This window comes from Fringilla coelebs (genome assembly GCF_963513975.1).
Source record: "Fringilla coelebs genome assembly, chromosome: 15".
Classification (NCBI taxonomy): domain Eukaryota; kingdom Metazoa; phylum Chordata; class Aves; order Passeriformes; family Fringillidae; genus Fringilla; species Fringilla coelebs.
In genome coordinates this window covers 12,754,674-12,779,184 of record NC_140041.1, presented here as the reverse complement: position 1 = coordinate 12,779,184, position 24,511 = coordinate 12,754,674, and the positions used below count along the sequence as shown (strand labels likewise).

Below are 24,511 nucleotides of genomic sequence, written 5' to 3'. Positions count from 1 at the left end.
CCTTTCCATGCAGCAGTGGCCTTGGGGACAGTCTTTGACATTACGCACAGTGAATCTTGCTCCACAAAATAGGTCTGGAGAGGTAAAAACAAGCACAACCCAGTTTCTGTAAGCATGGCTGTCACAGGTGTGACAGCAGGAGGCACAGGATTCCAGTATGCTTCTCACTGGGGGTCGTCCCTGGTCCTGCCTCCAGCCCTTTTTGCCCATCTGTGCTCTGCACTCACTCCCCATACTGTGACAATAAGTCCATGTCTGTAGTTACTGTGGAAAAAATTGAGTTTCTCCAGTCAGGCACTGCTACCCCCAGGCTGGCCACTCTGCCCCCCACTCTACCTCCCCTACCCCTGGCCAACACGTGCGGCTGCACATTTGCAGAGCCTTTATTTGGTGTTTCTATGGTGGGTTGGTGAGGGGCCAGCCACCCCCAACCGGGAGAGCAGCACGTCTGTGTGCCAGGACCACGGGCAGCCTGAATGCACTGAAGAGCTGCTCCGTGCTCGGCACACTCAGGCTGGGCCCGCCCCAGCCTGGGGCTTTCGGGCCAAGCCTTCATGGAGATGTGGTCTCCTCCAGGGACAGCCAGCCCCTGCATCCTCCCACTGCCTGGCATAGTGAAGAGGAGGGGGCAAGCTGGAGGCCAGGGTGTGTCACCACCAGGGGTGAAGGTGGGACACAGGGATATTGGATGTATTTACTGCCATCACTGAGCTCTCAGCGATGAGATCCTCAGCCCAGCATCTTGACTGGGGGATGCCAGAGACAGCAATGGAGGGAACAGGGTGTGATTCCTGCTGCCGGGGAACATCTGGGGAGGGAATGGAATGGGAAGCAGCTGGGGGGGATGCTGGCCCTCGTGCCAGCAGCCCGAGGCTCTACTGGTCCTGCTGTTCATCGTGGTGCTCCTGCTGCCGCCGCCTCAGGTAGGTCATGATGTTTTTCTTCACGACAGCAATGTTGGTGCGATGGTACCAGCGCATGATGGGCACGCCCTCGGGGCTCACCAGGAACTTCTCAAAGTTCCACTTGATGTCATGGTTCCGCAGAGGCTCCCAGAAGAGCCTGTTGGGGTTCCCAAAGTCCTCTGCCACCGGGGGACAGGCATTCTGCAATGGGGAGTCAATGCATCACTGCCTTGCCCCTCCAAAAAGCAAACTGGGTCTGTCCCCCTCATCTCCCCTTGCCATAGCACCCACCTTCAGGAAGGTGAAGATCTTCTGCTCCTTGGCCCCATTCACATCCCCTTTCTGGAACAGCTGGAAGTTGGGAACAAAGCCACCTCCTGGCCGGACATACCTACAAGGCAGGGAACAGGATGTTGTGCAATGGACAGCTCTGGGTGCTTGCACAGGGGTGGTGACAGGACCCCAAACGCCTTGTTTGGGTCCAGAGCCAGCAGCAGCTGCAGCCTATGCTCCCACTGCCTGGCTGGGACCCCAGCAGAGCCAAGGGAGTGAGGTGTCCTACAGCCCCCACCACCGTACTCACTTAAGCGCAGGGAGGATCTCTGAGTTCTGGCCAGGTTCCTGCTTCCCAAACTGGTTGGAGGGGAAACCGAGGACCACGAGCCCCTGGTCTCTCAGCTCATCTTGTAGTGCATTCAGTTCTGCATGCAAGAGGAGCCAGAAGTGGGTTAGCAGAGGGCTGAGCATACCTCCACACCTGCATTTACCATCTGCGACCATTCCAATCGGGCTAGGCCCTGGGGAGCAAGCATTAACCCTTTCCCCAGCTCCCTGAAGCAGAATGGACCGTGGGGCCCTGCCCTGCCCCCGAGGAGCCTGTGCCCTGCAGGACCCTTACCAACATACTGCAGTGTCAGGCCTCAGTATGTGGCTACATTGACGAAGAGCACTGTCTTCCCCTTGTACCTCTCGAAGGGGATGTACTCGTCCCCATCGATGGTCAGGGCCCCGTAGTTGTAGATGGTGTCGTTCACCGAGTGGTAGCAGTCCACCTGTGGGGCGAGGAGCATCCCGTGAGAGGGGGCTGGGGGCTGCCGGCCACCCCGCTCCCCATCCCCACGGCCAGCAGGGCAATGGGGCCAGCCCTGCTGCGGGGACAACTGCCAGCGTTGTGTCCCCTGCCCGGAATGCCGCTGGCAGCAGCCGCGCTGCGGCGTGCCAAGGTGGCGGTGGTGGGACAGGCTGGCCGGGGCGTGCGGGTGCGCGGGGGTCTGGCTGCAGCTGGGGGAATGTTTACCGAGCAGGGAGCAGCAGGAAGGCGAGTGGCTGCAAAACAGCCGGAGCACGGGGGGCGCCAGCGCCAGAATCCCGAGGCTGTGGGCAAGGGAGCAGGACCCACCGCCCCTGCGGGACACGGGCAGGGCAGGGGGTGCCGGTGGGATGGGGAACGGGCCGGGAAGGGTCGGGCTGGAGCAGCTTCTGCATCCGGGGCCACAGGGGTTAACCCAGAGGAGCCACCTCCTGTCCCCTTCAGGGTACCCAGGCTCAGCCAAGTGCCACGGAGGGGCTATTTTGGGAGCTGGCAAGAGGTGAAATCACAGGGGCTGCACTCGAGGAATGAAGGCTCCGTGGGACTGTGGGGTCCCTGTGGGAGGTGACAGTGCCCCTGCCTGCTGGGCTGTGGGGACACGGTGGGTCTCCCACCTTCCCGACATGGGGGAGCCCACCCGGGCATTGCAGGGAAAAAAAGCCCCCGTGCTCTGCCCCGGTGACGTCATTTGGGGGACACATGGCTGTCCCCCTTTGTTCCCAACTCCAGGATAGCGATTCTTGGCCCTTGGCAAGAACCAACTCAGAAAGTCTCCCCGTGATTCAGGCACCGGGATTGCAGGGGGAAGGAGGGGGGGCTCAATGGGGCCGCCGTGCCCCACCCGCGCCCCGGGGAGTCCTGCAGAGAGCCTGGGGAACAGGCGAGTCCCCAGGGTGTCACACACCCCCTAAACCCCCCTGACCGCCCCGTGGCCGTGTCCCCCTCCTCTTACCTTCTCCCTCTCCTCACTTCGCCCCAGCTGGATGAGCCCAGCCAAGAAAAGGGGCAAAATCCAGCTGCTGCGGGAGCAGCCCCCCATAGCTGGGTGCAGGGTGCGGGGTGCCAGCACCCCCCGACAGCCCGGGGCGAGCGGCCGGGACAAGCGCCGCTGTCGCCTGCTGTCACCTCGGAGCCCGGCGGCCGAGAAATAGCTGCGGGCTGCGAGGGGGGAGCCAATGACCGGGGGGGGCCGGGCCGGGGCCGCGTTAACCGTGTGGGCTCTGGGACGGACACACGGACACATGGACAGACACCGCCCGGGGGTGGCACCACGGCCTGGCGGGGACCTGGGGCACCCAGGGGGACACGGGGCAGCGGCATGTGCCGAGGGTTTATGCAACGTGTTACCCGAGCCGGGATTAAACCCGCAGGGTGGGGGGAGAGATATCGGGGGAAGGGGGGAAGAAGGTGACGGGGTGGGGGGAGAGGTACCCCATCCTGCTCAGGCCACCTAGCCAGGGTGACATTCCCCCCCAAGTGGGACGCTGGCACCCGAGGAGCAGGGACCAAACCCCCCCAGCAGCAGCCTGGGGAGGCCGAGCTGGGGTTCGCTGGGTGCCCCCCAATGGCTGCTTGGGCTGGGCTGGGTTGGGGAAAGCTGATCCCGCTCCTCTCCTGGGTGCCCGGCAAAGAGAGGTGCTGCTAGAGGCAGCTCCGGAGGAGGATCCTTCCTGCCAGGGGCTGTGGCTGCACGGTGACCCTGCTGGGGTCATGGGCAGGGCACTGCTGGGTGTCCCCAGGGGCAGGAGTTTCCAGGGTCCTGTTTGCTTAGCCAAGGAATGTGAACGTTTACCCTGGGCTGTCTCCAAGGAAAATATCCGTGGTGAGGTGTAAATTCCCTGAAATCCCCCCCAAAAAATTATTCATTGGGAGAATTAACTGGCTGGAGGGGAGCTGGGGGAGTTGTGGTTTTGAGGTGAGGCTGGCCTGGGCTGGAGGACAGTATGGGGTGGTCCCCTGAGTCCCTGGGGGGACCATGAGTGCCAGCAGGAGGTTTGACTTTACTAGAATGCAGGGTCAGCCCTGCCTCGATGCTGTTACTGAGCCAGCTGCTGGAGATGCCACCAAGGAAGGGGAGTGAGGCCACGGGTTAAGAGGAAGCGGGGAGCAATCTCCCAGTCTGTGTTTCTCAGCAGAAGGAACACCATGTCCTGGGAAAGGCTGGTGTTGTGAGGCTCCAACTGCAGCCTCAGCTGGCGTGGGAGGGCTGGGGGTTGGGTCCATCTCCCAGGCACACAGAAAAGCCACGGAGCAGGGGAGCTGTGTGTTTCTCTGTCACTGGCAGCATTTCCCAAAGCTTTAAACCTGCACTGCTACTGGGGGAATGGCTTAGCTCTGCCCTGCCTGGACCCCAAGCAGTGTGGGGTGCTCCCCCAGGTCCAGGCAAACCCTCAGGATGCTCAGCCACTGCCTGGGCACTGCACAGAGACCATCACAACATGCCAAGAGCCAGGGTCAGCCACAGGGGTCCTCCGGGTGTCTCTCACAGATATGGCTGTGAGTGGAGCGAGGTGGCTCCTTGCCAAAACCAGGGTTTGATCCTCCCCACCTACTTCCCAGGCTCTAGGGAGGTTTGAGGCCATGGGGCTGCAGCTCCTGGCCTGCACATTCTGCATCCTGCAGCCAACAAGGACCAGTGTGTGCTCAGTGCTGTGCTCCCCAAGCTCACAGTTCTGATCCTGACCAGGGCTTGAGCCACCTACTGCAACAGAGCTGGGAGAGGCCTGGAGAGCTGCTCAAGGACTGAGCTCCCTGCCCCACATTTCCCACCACAGGAACAGCCACCCACATCCAGTTATAGTGGTGTGTGGCACAGTGTGGTTGTGTCCCTTCCACGTGTCCCTGATCCCTGCCATGAGCAGTGAAAGTCTGAGTCACTCCTGAACTAGGTTTTCCTAAAACCAAAATAAAAATAAGGGACCTGTTTATCCAAGTCCCACCTCCTTGGGTCCCAGTGCCAAATCAGCCTTGGTGGAGGTTGGGAATGGGGAAGGAGTTAATGAGACACAGCCAATGGACTCCCTCTCTGCCACTGATCTTCCCTGGCATCCCAGGCATGTCACCCAGTGTTCCCAACGCGCTGTTCCACGTCATGCTGAAGGGTGCACACTGCAGGACTGGGGTCCCCCACCCCATAAAGCGGCCGTGCAGGGCAGGCTGACCCTCGCACGAACCGTCCTGCTCAGTTGTTTTCCACCAGAGCTGGGCAGGAGCCAGCTCCCGCCTGCTGCAGATGTTTGGCAGGAGTCCGGGGCCGGAGGCCAGGCACTTCCAGATCCCTGGCCCCCATGCTGCCGCTGCCACCAGCCTCCCTGGTGTCCCCTGAGCCACGTGCCAGGGCTGCAGAGCCCCAGCTGAGCACGGGGAATGTGGAAGCAGTGATGGGCACCATCTAGTGCTGCCTGCTGGGGTTATTGCAGAGCTGACCCAGAGGTATTTTCTTGCAGAGGGACAGGGATGGTGCCAGCAGCGTGGCAGAACAGTAGTAGGGAGCTTGGGCAGCAGCAGGCAGCATTGCTCTGGCTAGCAGCAGTGTAGCTTCCCTCTGGCAGCCTGGCCTGGCATCAATCCCAGGGCAACCTCTGAACCTTTGTTCTAAGTGTGCGACGGGAAGCAAAAGCAGAGCAAGCTCTGCCAGGAGAGAGGCCCCAGCTCTTTGAGCAACAGACTTCCCCAGGCTGCCAGCTCACAGCTCACCCAGCCCTCGCTGCTCTGCCCCAGCCCGTGTGCTCCCACACACTGCCCTGGCTCAGCAGCAGCCTCCCTGCTGGGCACAGTGCCCAGCACCCTTTGGAGTGGGGGTCCCCTTCCCGAGTGCCCCCACAGCCCCCAGGATATGTGCTTTGCCCCCTCCAGCATTGCCATCCCTTCCTTTTCCAGGAGATTTACTCCCTGAGAAATGCCCTGGCCTATTTTCCCCCTTCCCCCTGCAAAGGGAGGCTGCCCGGAGGCAAGGTGAGAGCCAGCATCCTGCATCCCCTTCTCCCTTCTGGAACTGGCCTATCTGCCTCCCCCAGCAGCAGCCCCCAAGGGCCAGCAGCCAGCTCCTGGCACATGCCAGCACCTCCAGGGAAGCATTCCAGTGGATGCTGAATCACTTCAGTGCCCACATCACCCTGCCTGCTACAACATCACCAGAGCAGGACCCACTTCTCTACAGAAATGCATTTTTCCTTGGCAAAACTCCATGCAAACACTGCCTCCAAGCTCCAGCACTGTCCAGGCACTGAAGCCAGGGCCACAGGGGGATTTGGTTATCTCTCTGCTTCCTGGAGGAGGAATTTCTGACTTGACAATGTTGGAAATCCAGTTTAAATTAATTCTCTGCCATCTTAATGCTTTAAAAAATGTTGTGACTTTTCCCTGCTTTACCTCTGCTGCCATTTAGCTCCATGTTTGTTGTTGTTATGAGCAAACCCATTTTTCCAAGGCCTTTCCTGGAAATGTTTGCCACGGGTTTGAAACTTCACAGAAAATTCACACCAAGAAAGGAAATCTCTCACTTCCCTCTGCTGCTCTTGACAAGGGGAAGGCAGAGGTGGGAACAGCAATCGTGTATGGTTGCATGGATGGGGGGGAGGTGTTCCGTGCTTTTCCTTGTGTCTTGCTCCAAACCAGGCTTCCTTCCCAAACCACTCCAATGTTTGTGGCTTCTCCCCTATTTCTCTCATAGCAAAGCTGCTCAGCTCTAATTCCTGGTGCTGCTGGCCATCCCCACATTGTCCCCAGGGAAGCAATGGTAGGGTGGAGCACAGGGGAGAGCAGAGCCAGGGCTGCTCCCACCCTGCACATCTGTAATGTCCTCCAGCTGCTGCTGCACCGTGCCAGCAAGAGAGAGGAAGAAAAACAGGAAAATAACTCTGGTTATTTGCCTCAAACTCTGCAACTCGAGAGGGGAAGAGAGAGTTGACAGCTCAAAACAGAAATATGTTTTATTTGGCTGGGCAAGGAATAAGTGTCTGCTCCCTCCCAGCACAACCACAGCCAGTGGCTGCAGTGCAGGCACGTCTGCTCCCCAGGGTCTGTATCCCTGAGCTAGGCTCCCTCCCCAAGGTGGGAGGTGTTTGCCCAAGGTCCTGCTTCCCTGGGAACCTCCTGCCCCTCTGGCCCCACCACCCAATGCAAACCCAAATCTGGATGTTGTGGATCAAGCCACACAGGGTTTCCAACACTGCAGGGCTGATTGCTCTTTTCAGCACAGAAAATTGGATTGAAACAATTCCCACCAGCATCACCGTAGTGTTTCCCCACATCCTTCCTGATTCATGCTGTTTATTTTGTGACCTTCCTTGCTGTGAGTCACCAAGACGCCGTTTCAGCCCCAGGGCTCCTGCCACACTGACCCGGCACGAGGCTGCTGTGAGGGAAGTGGTGCCGGTCACCCGAGTGGGATAAAAACAGCCACAACCACTGTCAGAAAATCCTGAGGGATCCTTCCCACCCACGGGGTCCAGACTGAGGTTTGCCCTCCTGAAGTGTGGGGCTGGGCTGGCAGTGAGCTTCCTGCTGGGCTCCAAGGCAGGGTAGGACCCCAGGGACCTTGAGGCAAGGCAGTGCAGGAGGTCAGAGCAGGGAGGGTTTCTGGAGAGGCTGCAAAGTATCCCAGATCCTGCAGAGCCAGACACCACCTGAGTGTGGACAGAGCTGCACAACACATTCACATGAAGGATAAAGTCCATTTATTTCATAACAAAGGGCAATACAAGAGCTTACATGATCCCGTGCCACTGGCTGGGCACAAACCTGCTCCTCCTGCTTTGCCAGCACAGGTGAGGCATGCACAGACTCCCCAGCAGGGCTGGTGTGCTGGGCAAACAGTGGAAGCTCTCACTATCAGGAGTGGGGAGTGCAGCCAGCATGCAGACAGGAGGGCTGGCAGGAACTGCACACACTACTTTGCCCCACAAGACCCAGAGGAACCAAGAGTCCTGCAGGATTTTCCTACCATTTCTGCAGATAATGGGTAGAGGAGAAGCTGGTGCCAGCTGCACGGTCTGCTGTGCAGCCAGCACAAGCTCTGTCACTGATGCTTTTATCCAAGCACTAAATGCACAACCAGAAGCCACATCCATCTTGCTTTGACTCTTTTTTCCCCAACCACCTTGACAACTGGGACTCCAAAGAAGAAATAACTTTGTCAGGCATTTCCACTCCTTGCTGCTTGCCTGGGAGGAGACAGTGTCACCAGTGAAGTTGAGACCAGCCTGCCTTTCTCATGGAGTGACATATTTCCAGCTGGATGTGTCCACAAAGTCACACCTCTCCCCACTGCTGCCCACGCTGGCATTTCCCCCACAGTCCCCGTGAGCTCAGTGGGCAAGATGAGCAGTGGGTACCCAGCAAGAGCCAACCACAGGAGCAGGTCTGGGCACTGGCCCACCCCAGCTCCTAGCCAGGCTCCAGCTCTCAGGGCGCCCCGTGAAGGTGCCTGCCACAGGGTCCCATGGCTGTAGCCCCCAGCCCAGCGAGCTGCCCGTGGCTCACACGATGCCGTTGCGTATGGGGTGTGTCCGGACTCGGTAGATGATGACGGCCGTGGCTGGGCACAGCAGCAGTGCTGTCATGATGAGGATGGTGGCCAGGATGAGCAACACGATGACCCAGATATCCAGGATGTGCTTGGGGAGATCGGTGGGACTTGTGAGGTGAGGGAGGTCCATCCTGCAAGGAAAAGACAGAGTGGTGAAGCAGCCCCATCCATCCCTCCCCTAGCCAGAGTCCCCCCCATTCCTCTGCTGCTGCTCTCTCCAGAGACACCCTTGTGGTTTCACCTGGGGCTCCTTTGAGAGCCTTTGGTAAAGGCTCCTTCAATTACCCGCAGGATTTACAGCATGCTTTAAAGGCACTGGATAAAAGCCCAGGGAAAAACTTCCCTATTAACTGCTACTGTTTGTTACAGGAACTGATAAAGGGAAGCCACAACCGGGTGTCCCGCTGGTCACTCACCGGTCTGTCATCACGTGGGGACACGGTAGGGTCGGGTGAGCCGGGAGGCCCCTCGTTTCTGGGGAGCCTCGTGTGTGTCCCCCCCACCCGCACTTCGAGCTGAGTCACGGAGTTATCCACCAGCTGAAGGGGACCGAGGGGCTGGGGAGCGGGGACCCCCCCTCCCCGGCTGTACCCCCGGGCTGTACCCCCGTCCTGCCCCGGCACCTCGGGGGCGGGGGAGACGATACCGTGCGGGAGAGGCGGCAGCTGCCGTGCCCTGTCTGTGCCCTGCCTGCCCTGCCCGTGCCCTTCTGTGCTCTGCCCGAGCCCCGCCTGCCCTGCTGTGCCCTGCCCGCACCCTTCCCGTCCTACCTGCCCGCATCCCCGTACCTGCGGCGCTGTCAGGCTCCGGCTCCCACTCCGAAGGCGGCTCCTGCTCCAGCTCCTGCGAGAAGCGGCGGCAGCGGCAGATCCCGCCGGGAGAGAGAGACTCGCGCCGGGAGAGAAAGAGACTCCGCCTGGCCCCGCCCGGCCCGGCCCGGCCCGGCACGGCCTGGCCCGCGGGAGACGGCAGGGGAGGAGGAGAAGGGGAAGGGGATAGGAGGAAGGGGAAGGAAGGAATGAAGGAAGAAAGGAAGGAAAGGCAAAGCAAGGCAGGACGTCTTTCTACATCAGGATAAAATAAGAACACGCTCCACCTCATCCCACCCACAATGGGGTTCCACTGGGGGAGTGCCTCTGGAGCCGAACCCGAAGGTCTCAGGGAGGGACTGTGGGGACATTTCACTTTATAGTCCTTAACAAAGGGTCCTCCCTACCCCGTCGCCTTCCTGCCTCAGCGGGGCTCACAGGCACCCGCTTGCCCCCGAGGCCCAGGGCAAGAGTACCCAGAGCCTCCAGAGCCGCCCGCAGTGCAGTGCCCGCAGTCCCCAGAGGTTCGGGCAGGGTGATTTACAGAGACACGGGCAGAGAGGGGACAGAGCTCAGCCCGCCGGCTGGGAAGGCTTTTTCTGGTGCCCAGTGGAATATTCCACTCCACTGGTGATGCTGAATGGCAAAAGCAAGATGGGATGGCCCAACTTTCCTTCTGGGACACAAGCTCAGTGTCAGTCATGGTGGAAGCCACACACTGCACCTTCCACTCCTGTCTTTTCCCAGGGAAACCTGTGGGATTCCTGGTGGAAAGCCCTACCACATGCTCCCAAGACACCCCTGTGCTCCCAGCGCTCCTGGACACGCAGCTCTGTGGGGAGCAGTGCCCAGGCAGCCTCCTCCCTGCCCCTCCAGCTGCTGCAGGCGGATAAAAACCGCGGGGTTTTTATCTCGAGCAGCGGCAGATCCTCATGGACGGGGCTTTCCTGTGGAGCTGCAAGCAGCCGGAGAGGGCAGGGATTGACTGTGGGCGCTGTGTGGGGATGGATCCCGGGGTGAGGGTGGGTGGTTCATGCCACAGGCCAGGCTGGCTCGGGCTTGTTGGGGCTGTCCAGCAGCACACTGGGAGGGGTTTGCTGATGCCAGCTCTGCCCGCTGAGCGCACAGCAGAGCATCCACAGACCTCGTGCTTTCCTGCTGATCCCAGGGCACAGGAATGTTTATTCTTGTCAGGATCCTCTCTTAGTGGACGTGAGACTGAAGAGAAACCACCTTTGAGGTGTGAAAAGATCACCCTCTCTGCTCTGCTCTGGTGAGATCCACCTGAGCTGTGTCCAGCTCTGGGCCCCAGCGTGAGAAGGACATGGAGCTGCTGGGGATGACTCCAGAGAAGGCCCTGGAGATGTTCTGAGGGCTGAGCCCCTCTGCTCGGGAGCCAGGCTGGGAAAACTGGAGAAGGCAAGGCTCCGGGAGACCTCAGAGCCCCTTCCAGTGCCTAAAGGGGCTCTAAGAGAGCTGGAGAGAGACTGGGGACAAGGGCTTGGAGTGATGGGATAAGATGGAACTGCTTCCCACTGCCAGAGGCAGGGACACATGGGATATTGGGGAGAAATCTTCTCTGTGAGGGTGGGGAGCACTGGGACAGACCAGCTGCGGCTGCCCCACCCCCGGCAGTGTCCAAGGCCGGGTTGGAGGGGCCCGGCAGCTCCGGGACCCAGGAAGGTGTCCCAGCCCATGGCAGGGTGGCTCTGAGGGGCACTCGGGGGCACTGAGGGGCCGGCAACGCCCCCGTTGCTGGCCACGCCCCCTTGCTGGCCACGCGGGGTCACGTGGTCAGGCCGGCGTGGTGGCGTCAGGCGGCGGCGGCGCGGCGGAGCCCGCCCTCTGCCAAGATGGCGTCGCTGCTGCAATCAGAGCGGGTACTGTACCTGGTGCGCGGCGAGAAGGAGCTGCGGGCGCCGCTGCCGCAGCTGTACTTCTGCCGCTACTGCAGCGAGCTCCGCTCGCTCGAGTGCGTCTCTCACGAGGTAACGGCGGACCGGCCGCGCCGCACCCGCACACCGGGCGGGACCGGGCGGGACCGGGCGGGAGGGTGCTCTCTCTGCGCGCAGCGATTGGGTCGCTCTCCTGCCACTCATTCGCTTAATGCTTTGCTATTGCTTGTTGTCGCGGATGGCGGGTGGGCGCAGCGCTGCACGAGGCGCGCGGATTGGCCGCGAGTGACGAGTGGGGCGGGTCTGCGCGTTGATTTGCTGTGCTCTCCTGTCCGTCGGTGGAGCTCGGGCTGTGATTGGCTGGGGCGAGCGCACAGGGGCGTTTCCCGTCATGGGGGACGAGCCCCCCTAAACGGCCCCGGGACCCCCCCCACGTTTCGGTGGGGCCCGACCAGGGCCGCGGGGACCCCTCACCCTCGCCGGGACCCAACTCCTGGGTCAAGACCCTCCCCCCCACCACACCCATCGGGCCCGGCTGAGGAGCGGCCCGGGCCCCCAGACCCACACCCCATGTCGATTTTTGCTGTGGAGGGGTGTGTGTTTTTTGCAGCTACGATTTTTGCTGTGGACGGGGGGGGGGTTGGCTTCGTAAATTCTCTTATTAAAATCGCCGAGACTTGTTTTGTGGAAGCCTGGTTGAATTAAGAAATTGTGATAGATTTGGGAAGCCTTGAAGGAATGACTGTGCAGCCAAGATCTAGGAAAAGGCACATTTAATGAAATGTTAAGGCCTCTGAAGAGCGGATTTGTGACATGGCTGTATCCATCATGAATTCACTGTGGTGTGAGCAGTGCAGTCATTGTGCGTGGCCATGCTTAATAATCAGTTTGAATTCCTCTTCAAGAAGAGGCCCCAGTCTTGCTGCGGTTGTTTTAATTGACAAAATTCACTGTGACAGCAGAGGGATACAAAGCATCTTTTGAAATATGCATGTATCTGACCAGTGTAACTGTGAGGACACAATAAATTTAGGTCTAAGTAGAAAATAAAATGTTAAACTTTTTGTTCAAGCTGAAAAATGATGTTCTGGTTATTGCTAAAAGTCAGCACCCAGGTGATCTTTTCCCATTTACATGGCAGAGTAGTTTGATCTGTTCTGATTTAAGAAACCTTATTATTTATGTTATTAAAGATCAAAATCTGGCTGAGATGGGCTAAGGTTTTGCATACCAAAAAACATCTCAAGTCTTTCCTGGCTTCACCCTGCTGTTGCAAGACACCAATCCTTGTTGGATCATGTGGCACTTTGGGGCTTTTTTGGACAAAGGCGTGCCAGATAATATGGGTAATGTGGCTGTGTCTTCTTCAGGTTGACTCTCACTACTGCCCCAGCTGCCTGGAAAACATGCCTTCAGCTGAAGCCAAGCTGAAAAAGAACAGGTAAAGTTGCCTTTTTTTTTTTTTTTTTTAAATCAAGTCTCCCTATTTAAAACAATCCCTTCCCGTGTCTGTCTGAAACTCTTCAAAAATTACATGGCTGCTTGTTGTGTTTGAGTCTGTTCTGGGGAATAACTGTCTTTCCATGATGTACCATGTACTGTTCAAGACTTTTGGGGTTTTTTTATGACCTGGGCTCATAGTAAAGAGGATTTTTAGTATCCCATTGTGTTTCTCACTGCTTATGCTGACTCTGAATCCCCCAAGTTCCTGTGACAGCCTGTTGTCCCTAGCGCTGTTGCCTAGGAGTTAATGATCTGTTGCTTTAGTGCCGATGTGGTTGTTGGGAGCATTTCTCTCAGCCTGGCACCCTTCTCAGAGCCCTGCCTTGTTGTTTGCAGGTGTGCCAACTGCTTTGACTGCCCGTGCTGCATGCACACCCTTTCCACACGGGCCACGAGCATCCCTGCGCCGCTGCCCGACGACCCGGCCAAGACCACCATGAAGAAAGCCTATTACCTGGCCTGCGGCTTCTGCCGCTGGACCTCCCGGGATGTTGGCATGGCAGACAAGTCTGTTGGTAAGGGACACTTCAAAGACTGTCTTGGTTTGGGAAGGCAGGAGTCTGCTAAGGAAGGCAGGAGCCTCCCCTGAAATGGAGAATGTAAACCCTCCCCACCCCTCCGAATTGCTATAAATTTTAAATTAAGGGGCTATCAGGCAAAAAAAACTTGGGTGGAGGAATTAACAGGTCTTTAATAGGGAAGAAAATAAAAGGATTAAACAAACAGTGCAGTAAACTAGAACAACACTGGCAGAGTCAGAACTCAACCTGACACCCTGTTGGTCAGGTTGTTGGTAGCAGTCCAATTGGAAATGTGGCTGCAACCCTACTGGAGTGTCAGGTGTGGTTCTGCAGGGATCCTGTAGAAAAGGGTGTAGTCTTCCTTCTGAAGATCCAGTGGAAGAAGAGGCAGCTGCTGTTCCTCTGGGAAATCCAGTGGAGAAGCTGTGCTGGTGTTCCAGAATCTCCAGATTCTATCTGGTGGAATGCTTGGCTCCTCCCTCTGGGTTCACATCTCTCAATGGGATGCTGTAGTTCTTATCAGTCATGCAGTGACATTCAATAGCCTGTTATCAGCAGATGACCCCTCCTGAGGGAGGAGTGATTGTAATCACTCAGAGAGAGATAAGGAAAACTGACCACTTGACAAAAGACAACTGCCATACAGATGGTAATAGAATGCATCTTGCCTTGCAATCGGAACAAAGACACAAAACTGAGTTACAGCATGAGCCCAGTCTGTGTTTTGAAGGTAACAAATAATCCAGTTAGTTCCAGACTGTGCTGTTTACTTGATATCTGGTGAGGATTGGAGTTGTGGTTGGAAATTTACAGGAAAACTCTTTGTTGCTGAAGACTCCGAGGAGGAGCTGAGCTGAGTTAGTGGAGTGTGTGACCCACTTTCATGCCTGTGTTACCTGACTAGTGAGAAAACTGTCAAACTGTTCTAGTCAGTGCGCCCTCCCCACTGCTGAGATCTTGTTTGTGTGCTTTCACAGGCTTTGAAGCCACTCAGTCTGACAGCATAAACACCTAATTTATTTTCCATCACTTTTGTTCACTTAGACTTATTCCAGAGTTGCTAGTTGGTGTTTGAACTTGGCTTTTCTCTTCACATGAGTACTAGAACAAAGGTTTCGTCTATTTTTTTGTTACATGAGATATACAAAAAAATATCTCTCAGGTGGGGTTGAGTAGGCCAAGCAGATCCTCTGACTTCCAGTGTTGATGTGAGTGAAAATGGAGCTGAGGATGCAGAGACAGCAGCAGCCAGTAATAAGAGACACACATAGAAACACATGTACCTGCTGCTGAAGTGACTCCTGGGTGCTGTCCTGAGTATCTCTCAGGCAGCATTTGTTTAAAAGCACAATACAAAAGCTGTCAGAGCTCCTTCATTCCAAACCTGCCTGTGCAACTCTTTGAGAGGCGTATATTTGTACAGACGTGAACTTAAACAATTGCAATGGTAGGTGTAGCAAAAATAGGGAATGTCATATTTTATAAATAACGCCAAGATAGTTGAGTGTTGGGTGTGATTTCTGTGTGGCATCTGGAAACCTCCTGTGGACTTTGCTTTTTCTCTTCTCTTGTGCAGCGAGTGGTGGCTGGCAGGAGCCGGAGAATCCTCACACACAGAGGGTGAGTGAGTGGGAAAGCTGTGCTTGGGCTGAAATGCATCAGCCAGAAAGAACTGTTAGAGTGTCAGGCCCTCAATCACTTTTTCTGCATCTATATAATCCTTCAGATACCAGTTCCAGATCCTAATCTGCACCTTGAATGGAGGGAAGGCCTCTTAGAGGCTCCCCTGAGGATATCGCAGTATAAAATCTCCTTTTGAGAAGAAGCTCAGTTGAAACCAACCTATCTAATGGTGCTGTTAAGGTGAATGTGCTGCGTATGTATGTGAAAAAAAGCTGTTTTCCAATCAAAAGTGTGTCTAGGATCTGGAAAACACAACTGCACCTTTAACACCCTTCCCTTTTACCCGTTAGGGCTCCGCTCTAAATGTGACCAGCCTCGGGGAGGGGGGAAAAGATGCTGTTTGCTCTGCCAATCCAAATTGCTTAGAGTTGGCCACATGGCATTACTCTGTGCAGTCATGACAAATTCATGAACAAAGTCTCAGCTGCTGAATTGCAAAGTGAGAATTGGACACTGCCCTCCAACACACATCATTCCCAAGGAAGGGTCCTTTTGTCACCCACAGTGTGGGTTTAGACACATTAAGGTACACAGGCTTGCACAATACCGCTGGTACTAGGAACAGAGTGAAACAAGCAGCAGGAACCCCAGCTAATTCAAAAGGAAATGCTGCAGCTGAGGTGACAGTGCTCCCTGTTCCTCCCTCCAGATTAACAAACTGGTTGAGTACTACCAGCAGCTGGCTCAGAAGGAGAAGATTGAGCGGGACAGGAAGAAGCTGGTGCGACGCCGCAACTACGTTCCACTGGCCTTCTCGGTGAGCTGCTGCTGCCATCCTCTCAGAGCAGGAAAAGGGATCCACAACAGCCTCAGCTTGGAAAATTAGACAGTTGGTAGCACAATAGGGCTGCCCAGCTTTGGCTAATTGAAGACAACATGAAGAAAATGAGGCTTTCTTTAGGGATGAATACTTTTACACTCATTACTGTGTATTACATTGCTACTCTCTCTGATAGTCCTCCCCAGCAGTGCCAGAAGGTTTATACTTGCCATGCCTAGGAATATGTTCTCCAGCAGTGAAGTGCAGTGCAGCTGCAGCCACATTGCAAGTGGCAGCCATTTCTCAGGACAGTTCATCCCACAGCTTAGTGACAGATAGATCAGCATTTTCTGACACTTCTCTGCATGAAATCTCTGCTGAAGTTAACCTTAAGACTTGGTTGTGGCTTGAATGACTTTTATTGTACCTGGCAGGGAAATGCTCACTTTGTTCAGCTGGGTGACTGCATATGCTTGCTACTTCAATGAATTTTGCTTGCTCTGTGCCCTTGCTTGTGTCTTATGGCTGCATTTTTTGTCTCCGTTGCTACCTGCTGCTATTTTGGGGGCTCTCCACAGCAACATACTATACACGTAGTGGTAAGTCTTTTCACAGTTTCTGCTGGTGTTAAAGCTCTCATGGTACCAACTGAAGGGGAGTAACAGATGCTACACCATGCCTCAGGGCCTCTGGCTTAGGTGTGCCTAGAACAAACACAGGTGAAGCCTAACTCTTCAGAGGGTAACATTTCTTACAAAAAATATTTTCTGTTAGTTTAGAAACAGGACAGTGTCTTTGAGTAAGTAATGTACACTTGAAAAGCAGTCTTTCACCAAACTTGGCTGAAACACAGCTGTCTGCTTGGCCAAGGCAAGTGGCACTAACATTAATCATCTCATCCTTGGAAAATCTGCAGAGTTGGATGATGCTCACATTTCTCATTTGGTGAGAATTCTGGTTTTCAGCCGTGCCCAAAAGGAAGATGTCTGCCCCCAAGCACCCTGGGTACGGCTCAGCTCTAGAAAGCTGAGTGGTAGTTCAGCTATTGCTGGTGAGAGAGACTTGTAGGTAACAAGGCTTGTAGCAGCTTTCAGCTGCTTCAAGTAGTGCTACAGAGCCTTTCAGATGGATGCATAACCACATCAACCCACTTTTTTTGGCAGCTGAGCTCTCATTCTACACTACTTGACATGGAGTTGCTCCAAAGAGAATACCCAGGGAAGATGTGTCAGTAGTGCAGGCTGGTGATTTGTGGAAGGAGCAAAAAGCTTTATTAGCAGTAGCCACACACATCTGTCTTTCCCCATCTGCAGTGCAGCGGGAAGTGTTTTCTCCTTGCTAACAGTTTAAGCAGAAAAATGTATCTTAGGAAGCGTTGAATACCTTTTCCTTTTTGCTTTCCTTTGCTTGTACCCCCATGCTTGTCATGCAGCTCAAAGGATGAGTTTGCAGCAGGTTTTTGTGTCCCATCAGAGGCAGACCTGAGGGTGACAGTTCCTTTTTTCCTTGTAGGACAAATATGGCCTTGGAACGAGGCTCCAGCGCCAGAGGCCCGGAGCTCCCATCAGTGCCCTTGCTGGACTCTCGTGAGTCTCAGGGTTGGGGTTACCTTTGGGGGGAGCATTGGAAGTGTAGGCAAGAGAGGAGTAAAGCAGCTCTAGAAAGATGATAGACAATTAGCTGATAGCAGTGAGAGGAGATTTCTCCTTCTGAGCACTGGAGAGGTGTCAGATCCTCAGGCATCTCTGTGCAGCAGCTCCAAATGTTCTGCTTTCTCCCAAGAGGAACAAGGGACTGCTCACACCCTTTTTGCAATTATTGTTGTGTAATCTCAGCTCTCACTGCCTTCTGTGCTATAATGCAGTTGCTGTCAGAGCACACATGCCCTATTTCATGACTGAGTTGCCCCTTATTTTGCTTTAGCCTGAAAGAAGGAGAAGACCAGAAGGAGATCAAGATCGAGCCAGCTGATGCAGTGGAAGAAGTGGAGCCTCTTCCTGAAGATTACTACACAAGACCAATCAATCTGACAGAAGGTAAAACAGTATTCTGTCACTTTCTGTCCTTACATTTTGCATGGACATTGCCTACAAGATTGTGGCGTGCCTCATGAACCAAGTTCCTGGTCATTTTTATGCTGGGATTGACACACTGGAAAATACTTGACTTTTTAAATGGTAACTTTGAATGCAGCCTCAGCTTCATGTTGTACATGGAAAGCTCTGAGCCAGAAGGCCTGAAGGGGTATTTAATTTTCTTGCTGGCCTTAATTTCTGTGTATGTGAGGCATTAACTTTTGGATGGAGAAAAAAGCTAATGTCCTTTTTCAAATAATAGCAGGAAATAAGGAAATAGCAGCTGCTGGGGATCTGGAACCAGAAGTGGGCTGTTGAGTAACAATTGCGCATTGCTTTGACATCAGCTTCGAACAGCCTGTATACACTTGCCAGTTCTTTAGCTGACTCATAAATTTAATCCATAAATACTGTAAATTGATCAGTAAGACTTGGTGTGAACAGGGTAAACCAGCCAGTACAGGAGTGGTGTGGGCTTCCACTGAGGTGGCTCCAAGTGGAACGGATGATGTTGGTACTTCTGCAGGCCTACAAAGTCTGCCAATATCAATTAATTAATGAAAGCTTTATGGAAAGGGGTAGATCTTCTTGGTCTCCTTTTCTCATCAGGCTGTTGGCATTGTGAGTTTGATGCTGGTGAAGAAGACAGCTTTCCTGGTTCCTCACAGTGAGGGAAAGGCTGCCAGGTGGCTCACTTGCCTCTTAGGCACTGGTGCAGTGAGGAGCCTGCATTTTGAGAGAAACCCATAGGAGGTTTTGGCTGCTGGGAATTTCTTGCTTTGGGAACTGTTTTCTCTAATTCCACATGTGAGTCTGAGTTTTGCAAACTCCTTGCTGAGAAGCTGTGTATTGTACTCATGCAGCACCCAGCTGTGAGGGTAACAAAGATGTGAAACTCATTTCTGTGGTGAGGGAAAGAACTGTGTTCTAGATGGTTAGAAAGCTCTTGTTTGCATCCCAGCTCAGCTGTGAAAAAAGATATGGGTCCCTTGTTTCTCCTGGGCTAGCACTGATGTTGCTCTCATGTTACTGTGCCCAGTCAGGGCAGCCCTTTATTCAGCTTTTGCCTTTCTATTTATTTCTAGAAATGTGATAGTTGCCAGTGGTTTCTGAATTACGAGGTGCAGGTGAAATTAAGTGTCCTAGAGATGGTGACAGGTCCGCACACAGTGCGAGGTGCATATGTAGAATCCAGCTCAAGTTTCAGTTCCTGAGACATTTCTTTGTCTGTCTTTCTGTTGTGCTCCCAGTGACAACTCTGCGCCAGCGCCTGCTGCAGCCTGACTTCCAGCCCATCTGCGCTTCCCAGCTCTACCCGCGTCACAAGCACCTGCTGATCAAACGCTCGCTGCGCTGCCGGGTAGGCAATTCAATCCAGAGCAGTATTCTATTAGCCTCCTCAAGCCAGGTCTCATAAGCTCTCAGAGGCCTATAACGCACCCAAGATAGCTCAGCTACCATTGGAGGCATAAAAATCAGCAGGATGGCTTCTGTTGCAGTGTTGGAAACAAAAAGGTTTAATAAAAGGCAAAATAACAAAGAGAGAAAAACGGAGCTAGGTCCAGGAGGTCTTTGCTCTTGGTTAAACACTTTACAAAAGCAATTAATTTTTTTTGTTTACTTATTTTTCTAGTCAATTGCCCAGGCGAGACTTTTTGGCTTCTGTCTAATTAGCTATCCTTAAGTTTGAGGTTAAGTCTCCTATGCCTATGAGGTGGCTTTTTCACCTAATTGAAGAGAGAAACTTCGGAGCTTCTTTCCTGTTTAAGGAGACAAAGGATAGTTTTGTCACTCTGTCAACAAAGAGCACACTCCTACATGCCCTTTCCAGGCTCTCAGCACTTGGGTGCTGGGAAATGGGCTGTGTGTTTCTCTTTTAAAAGCAATGGCTCAAATGCTTCTGGTTGTTGAAAGTTCTCAGCGAAGTTAGTGCTAGCAGCACTAAGGGGGTGAGGGAGGCTGTCATGTCTCTGGTGTGATGACAGTTGTGAAAGGAGGACAACACTGTCAAAGATGCATAAAGATACAAAGGTAGTTTGTGCTAATGCCCTGCCTAGCCAAGAAGTCAAAGAATACTGCCAGTGCATTTGAAATAAAAAAACCAAATTGCTGTTACTAAGGACAAAAGTCGACAAACAAAATATTAGGGAGAGGCAGTGCAGAATACTGAAGAAGTCACTAGAGTGAAGGCAGGGAGAGGATATTTCACAGAAGCAAAGCAGATATCTGTGAAGTAAAGCCATGCAAGGGTTAAAAACAAGTTCTGCTGTTGGCTTTCTGCATGGCCTTTACAACACTACAGTCATACCAGGATATTTATTTATCTAGTTCCTCAAGTAATAGAGCAATATTATTTTAAGTATTTAAGATGTAGGATACTGAACAAATGCAGAGTATTTTCTCAGAAATTAGTAATGTCAGACTGATCCTGTATTTGAAGAGTAGCCTATGAGGAGATCAGGACTTCTAGCTGCTTCATTTTTTTAAGGAATTCTGGAGCATAGATCGGAGGGCAGTTATTTGTGCTGCAGTCAGTGTCCAGGTGTTTTCAAGACTAGTTCCAAGTCTTGTGTCTCCGAGGTTGTGCTGGTAGTGCTGGTTATGACATTTTGGAGTATCAATAGCTGAACATATTGATGGCTACATGCACCCCAGATAGTTTTTATGTGCTGTGCTGGAGGCTGTAATGTCATGGCTGGTGACACAGCACTTGTGGCTCTGATTCTTCAGTGTGTGACTGCACACTGTCTTTGGTGCTGACTTAAATACCTTTCTCTCTAGAAATGTGAACATAACCTGAGTAAACCAGAATTCAATCCAACCTCTATCAAATTCAAGATCCAGCTGGTTGCTGTGTAAGTAAGAAATGGGGACTGGGGACAACAACTCCCTGTTCATGCTTAGTTAATGCCTTCTATTTTAATTTCCTTTGACCTTTTGTGGGATTGTGTCATCCCTTAGGATGGTGTAATCACCTTTTTAAATATATTTAGCTTATCTGTAATAGGTTTGCTTGCTGATCTACTAAAGATTTCAGCAGTTTGACAAAAGCACTGCGTGCTGTGCCAGCCCCAGACTGTAGCAGGGTTTTGTAGGATTAGGGTTATACAGCAAAAGGACACTTCATTTTTCCTTTTAGGAAAGCTCTAATAGCTTTACAGACGGTAACACAGTCCCTCACAGTCATTTGCTCTGTTATTTTGTAGTAACTACATCCCTGAAGTGAGAATCATGTCTATTCCCAACCTGCGCTACATGAAGGTCAGTAGCTTTTCCAGAAATGTCTTAGGTTGAGACATAGCTAGGAGCTGTGAATGTGGGATCTTTTTGGAAGATGAGATGGTGTGATGATTGTTCCCTGAGAGCTCCACTCACTCCATTTACAGGATGCAGGGTTTAAAGGAGTGGCCAGAGTAACACTGCATGTACTTGCCACTGCAGCAGTAGATTGCTGTACAATGTGACATCACCACTTGCCAATGTCTGAAGAATAAAAGGTGTGAAACTGATATCTCAGACTCCCAAAATACATATTTCTTACATTAAGAGTTTTGCATGGCATTGGTGCCTTTCTTATGGACGGGGGGTGGTCACTGTCTATCCATTGAGAGGATGAGATGCAATTTTTGAAAGTGTTGATGAGTCAGAGAAGATGGAGGTTCTTACAGTAACAATCAATTTAGCAGAATTGCTTCTTGAACTGTGATTCCTGAATCTCCCCAGGAGAGCCAAGTCCTTCTGACTCTGACTAATCCTGTGGAGAACGTCACACATGTCACATTGCTGGAGTGTGAGGAGGGAGACCCTGATAACATCAACAGCACTGCCAAGGTATTGATTGTACCCTCTTGCTGAGTAAGCCCAAGCCTCTTCCAGGGTTTACCACTCCCATTTGTCCTTCCACAGGGCACACTTTTCATATGTACTTCAACCCCTGCTAACTGTGCTGTGTTTTCCTCCTTGGAGCATAAATAACTGTCAGCAGTATAAACAGCAGCTCATTAAGTATTTCGAAATTTTGGCTGTTCCTTGATATCAAAAACCCAAGGGAGGAATTTATTATTTTACTGGCACCTCTCAGGTGGTCCTGGAGAGGAGAAAAGCTGAGGATACTTTTCTGTTAAACCACAGTGAAGCAGACCTCAGAGGAGGAGAGCCCTCTCCTGCTTGCAGTGTAGCTGGTGATCAGTGCTGAATGGCTTCTTTCTCTCTCTGCTCTGTTTCAGGTGGCAGTTCCTCCCAAGGAGCTTATTCTGGCTGGCAAAGATGCTGCAGCAGAATATGATGAGCTGGCAGAGCCTCAAGACTTCCAGGATGACCCTGAGTGAGTGTTCTTTGGGGATCCTCTCCCTTAAAAACTTGGCTCTTCGAGTAACTCCCTCTCCACCTGTCTGTCTTCGGTGTGGTTGTGTTCCTCTGAGAGCATTGTTCCACTTGGAACAATGCTTTGAGAACTTGGCTGACCCAATGTTCCTGTGTGTTCTGCCTTGCAGCATTATTGCCTTTAGAAAAGCCAATAAGGTGGGAGTTTTCATCAAGGTCACCCCACAGAAAGAAGAGGGCGAGGTGACCGTGAGTTTCAAGATGAAGCACGAGTTCAAAAACCTCACTGCTCCCATCAGGCCCAACGAGGAGGGTGACCACCCCTCGGAGGTGATCTGGCTCACCCACCACGTGGAGCTCAGCCTCGGCCCCGTGCTCCCCTAGCGGCTCCCAGCGCTTGCTCCCGACGGCTGGATGGACTGGCACCTGAGAAAGCACCTGCTGAAAGGTTCTGCCAGAGCTCCTCTCTGATGTGTGGGTGTGCCACGGGCCCGGCCAGCCGCCAGGAGGGGGCTGAGCTGCCGTGGTTTGGGCTGGTTTGTTCTCTCTCCCCTTGTTGTAGTGCCCACTAACCACCACTCCACTTCCCCTCACTGCCACAGGCTAGAGTAACTTGCAGCACGTCTTAGAGCACAGAGAAAGATCTCCTACCAGGTTTGCACTGAATTGGGCTTCATCAACAGATGATTAGGGCTGAGTTTGGATTTATCAGCAGAAAAGAACCCATATTGGTTTTTTCTCCATGTCAGCCCACAAACCTGATGTTACATATCCAATAATGAACAACTTCTCTTTCACACAGAGCAATGCCCTTCCCAAACAAACATTTTAAGGAGTGTCCCTGCCTTCTGCATTCTGGCAAGTTACTGCCAGCAGCAGGATCTTCTCTTTTGGTTTTCTGCTTCACAGGATACCTCAACTGTGTGGGTTGGGCCATGGAGCCCTACCCCTCTGGCATATGTAGCTTGCTTAGCCGAGGTGGCAGATGTTTTTTCACAAGGAGTTGATCAGTTTGCCTTTAAACTTTAAACATAGTGTACTATAGTGTTCATGGATCTGACTGGCAACCAAGCCTGCTGTACTCAGCTGGATGTGGCAGCAGGATGTGCTGCAAGCTGGGAATTCAGGTTCTGCTGGTGCTCTTGATTGAGGCAAGAATGCTCTGGAGAGGCAGGGATGCTCCAGAGAGGCTCCCTGGCAGACCTCAGTTCAGTAAATGTTGTGTTGCTAGGGATTGTAGCAATGAGGGTATGAAACCTGGAGAGTTAAGATTAGTTCTGGTAATTATAAAGCTACAGTGGTGATTTGGGTTCATAATCTTTGTTTTTCCAGTTAGGGTGGGTGGGAGGGAGGTGTAACGGTGGAAACTCATTATGTGTTAACAACACACACTGTACCAGAAGGTCATTTACCCAGGGTATAATTTGGCTTCAGTCCAAGCTAAAATGGGTGATTAAGAGCTGTGTATCCAGGAGACTGAATTACTGAGATGTGCATGGCAGGTGAGATGGCTCTTCCTGCAGAGCATTCCCACCTCAGACATTGACCTTTGTTAAACATTTCTGAAGGGCTTTGAAATGCTGCTGTGCTGGGAAAGGCTTGAACACCAGCCAGCCGTGGCTGTGTCATGATGCTTGTGCCATGGCTCTGCCAGTCCTCTGCATGGAGGGGCGGGATGAGGCTGCCTGCTCCCTGGGGGGGTGGTGCAGCACCCCAAAACATCTCCCTTAGCTCAAGGAACCTGCTGTGGTGTGCTGGGGGGCTCACAGCCCTGGTCCTGCAGCGGGTCTCAAAGCAGCAAGGCATCACGTTTACAGCTCTGTGTAGGTGACACACAGATGTACAGCATGAGTTTGAGACTTGTAGTTAGTAGTTAATGTGTAGTGCTAGTGCCTGCTGTGGCTTTCCCTGTCTGGATAACAAAGCACTTCACCTCTGGCCACAATTTCTCTGTTCAGTAGCCAAAACAGCTGCTGCACTTGGACATCACCACAGAAAAACCTCCCAGACCCCAAGCCTGGAGCTGTTCCTGGGCCTGGGGTTTGCTGCAGGCAACGTGACCTGCGCCCTTCTCACTACAAACAAAAGGTGCATTGGGCTGCGGCGCTCTGAGCTCGGCGAGCTGCTCTCCCCTCCCTGCAGGTGCCGTAGGCCATAGGAAAGGTATTGCCGTGTCCCTGCCTCTGTCCCTGCTCCCCGACAGGCGCCTGTTGCCTTATGCTTGACGTCGTGTAGTGACCTTCAATAAACCACACGTGGCTCTCGGATTCTTTGCGCTGGCTCTTATTCCGAAACAATCGTTATTTAAACGGCACAAAAGGCGGAGCTCCCCCGTCTTTTCCCAATGGTCTCGTCCCCGTGCTCCACCCCTCTCGTTGCCCGTGGTCTCGCCCGTCGAGCTGTGCCTAGAGCGCCCCC

The 24,511-nt window shown here is 53.2% G+C and overlaps 3 protein-coding genes across 3 annotated transcripts; 1 reads left to right on the top strand and 2 right to left on the bottom strand.

Moving 5' to 3' along the window:
- Window positions 1-365: 365 nt before the first annotated feature.
- GPX3 (glutathione peroxidase 3) lies at window positions 366-3,140 on the bottom strand. The gene is made up of 5 exons (XM_084216139.1): window positions 2,948-3,140; window positions 1,804-1,957; window positions 1,489-1,606; window positions 1,197-1,296; window positions 366-1,106 (listed from the first exon to the last, which is right to left on the bottom strand). The coding sequence occupies exons 1-5, from the start codon at window positions 3,032-3,034 to the stop codon at window positions 876-878; spliced, it is 690 nt and encodes a 229-aa protein (XP_084072265.1). The 5' UTR covers window positions 3,035-3,140; the 3' UTR covers window positions 366-875.
- Window positions 3,141-7,662: 4,522 nt separating this feature from the next.
- Window positions 7,663-9,571, bottom strand: SMIM3 (small integral membrane protein 3). The gene is made up of 2 exons (XM_084215796.1): window positions 9,313-9,571; window positions 7,663-8,655 (listed from the first exon to the last, which is right to left on the bottom strand). The coding sequence occupies exon 2, from the start codon at window positions 8,652-8,654 to the stop codon at window positions 8,475-8,477; it is 180 nt and encodes a 59-aa protein (XP_084071922.1). The 5' UTR covers window position 8,655; window positions 9,313-9,571; the 3' UTR covers window positions 7,663-8,474.
- Window positions 9,572-11,142: 1,571 nt separating this feature from the next.
- DCTN4 (dynactin subunit 4) lies at window positions 11,143-24,360 on the top strand. The gene is made up of 13 exons (XM_084215529.1): window positions 11,143-11,321; window positions 12,599-12,669; window positions 13,068-13,246; window positions 14,829-14,872; window positions 15,585-15,692; window positions 17,208-17,281; window positions 17,619-17,731; window positions 19,021-19,130; window positions 20,552-20,625; window positions 20,977-21,031; window positions 21,494-21,601; window positions 21,997-22,094; window positions 22,264-24,360. Exons 1-13 carry the CDS (start codon window positions 11,187-11,189, stop codon window positions 22,475-22,477), a joined length of 1,383 nt encoding a protein of 460 aa, XP_084071655.1. The 5' UTR covers window positions 11,143-11,186; the 3' UTR covers window positions 22,478-24,360.
- Window positions 24,361-24,511: the final 151 nt, after the last annotated feature.

What these genes read in the sequence shown, in the direction of transcription:
- DCTN4 (XM_084215529.1), top strand. Translation starts at nt 11,187, where the DNA reads ATGGCGTCGCTGCTGCAATCAGAGCGGGTACTGTACCTGGTGCGCGGC. An exon ending in GCCAAGCTGAAAAAGAACAG is followed by an intron (nt 12,670 to 13,067) that starts GTAAAGTTGCCT and finishes TGTTGTTTGCAG; the next exon opens with GTGTGCCAACTGCTTTGACT. An exon ending in ACGTTCCACTGGCCTTCTCG is followed by an intron (nt 15,693 to 17,207) that starts GTGAGCTGCTGC and finishes TTTTCCTTGTAG; the next exon opens with GACAAATATGGCCTTGGAAC.
- SMIM3 (XM_084215796.1), bottom strand. Translation starts at nt 8,654, where the DNA reads ATGGACCTCCCTCACCTCACAAGTCCCACCGATCTCCCCAAGCACATC.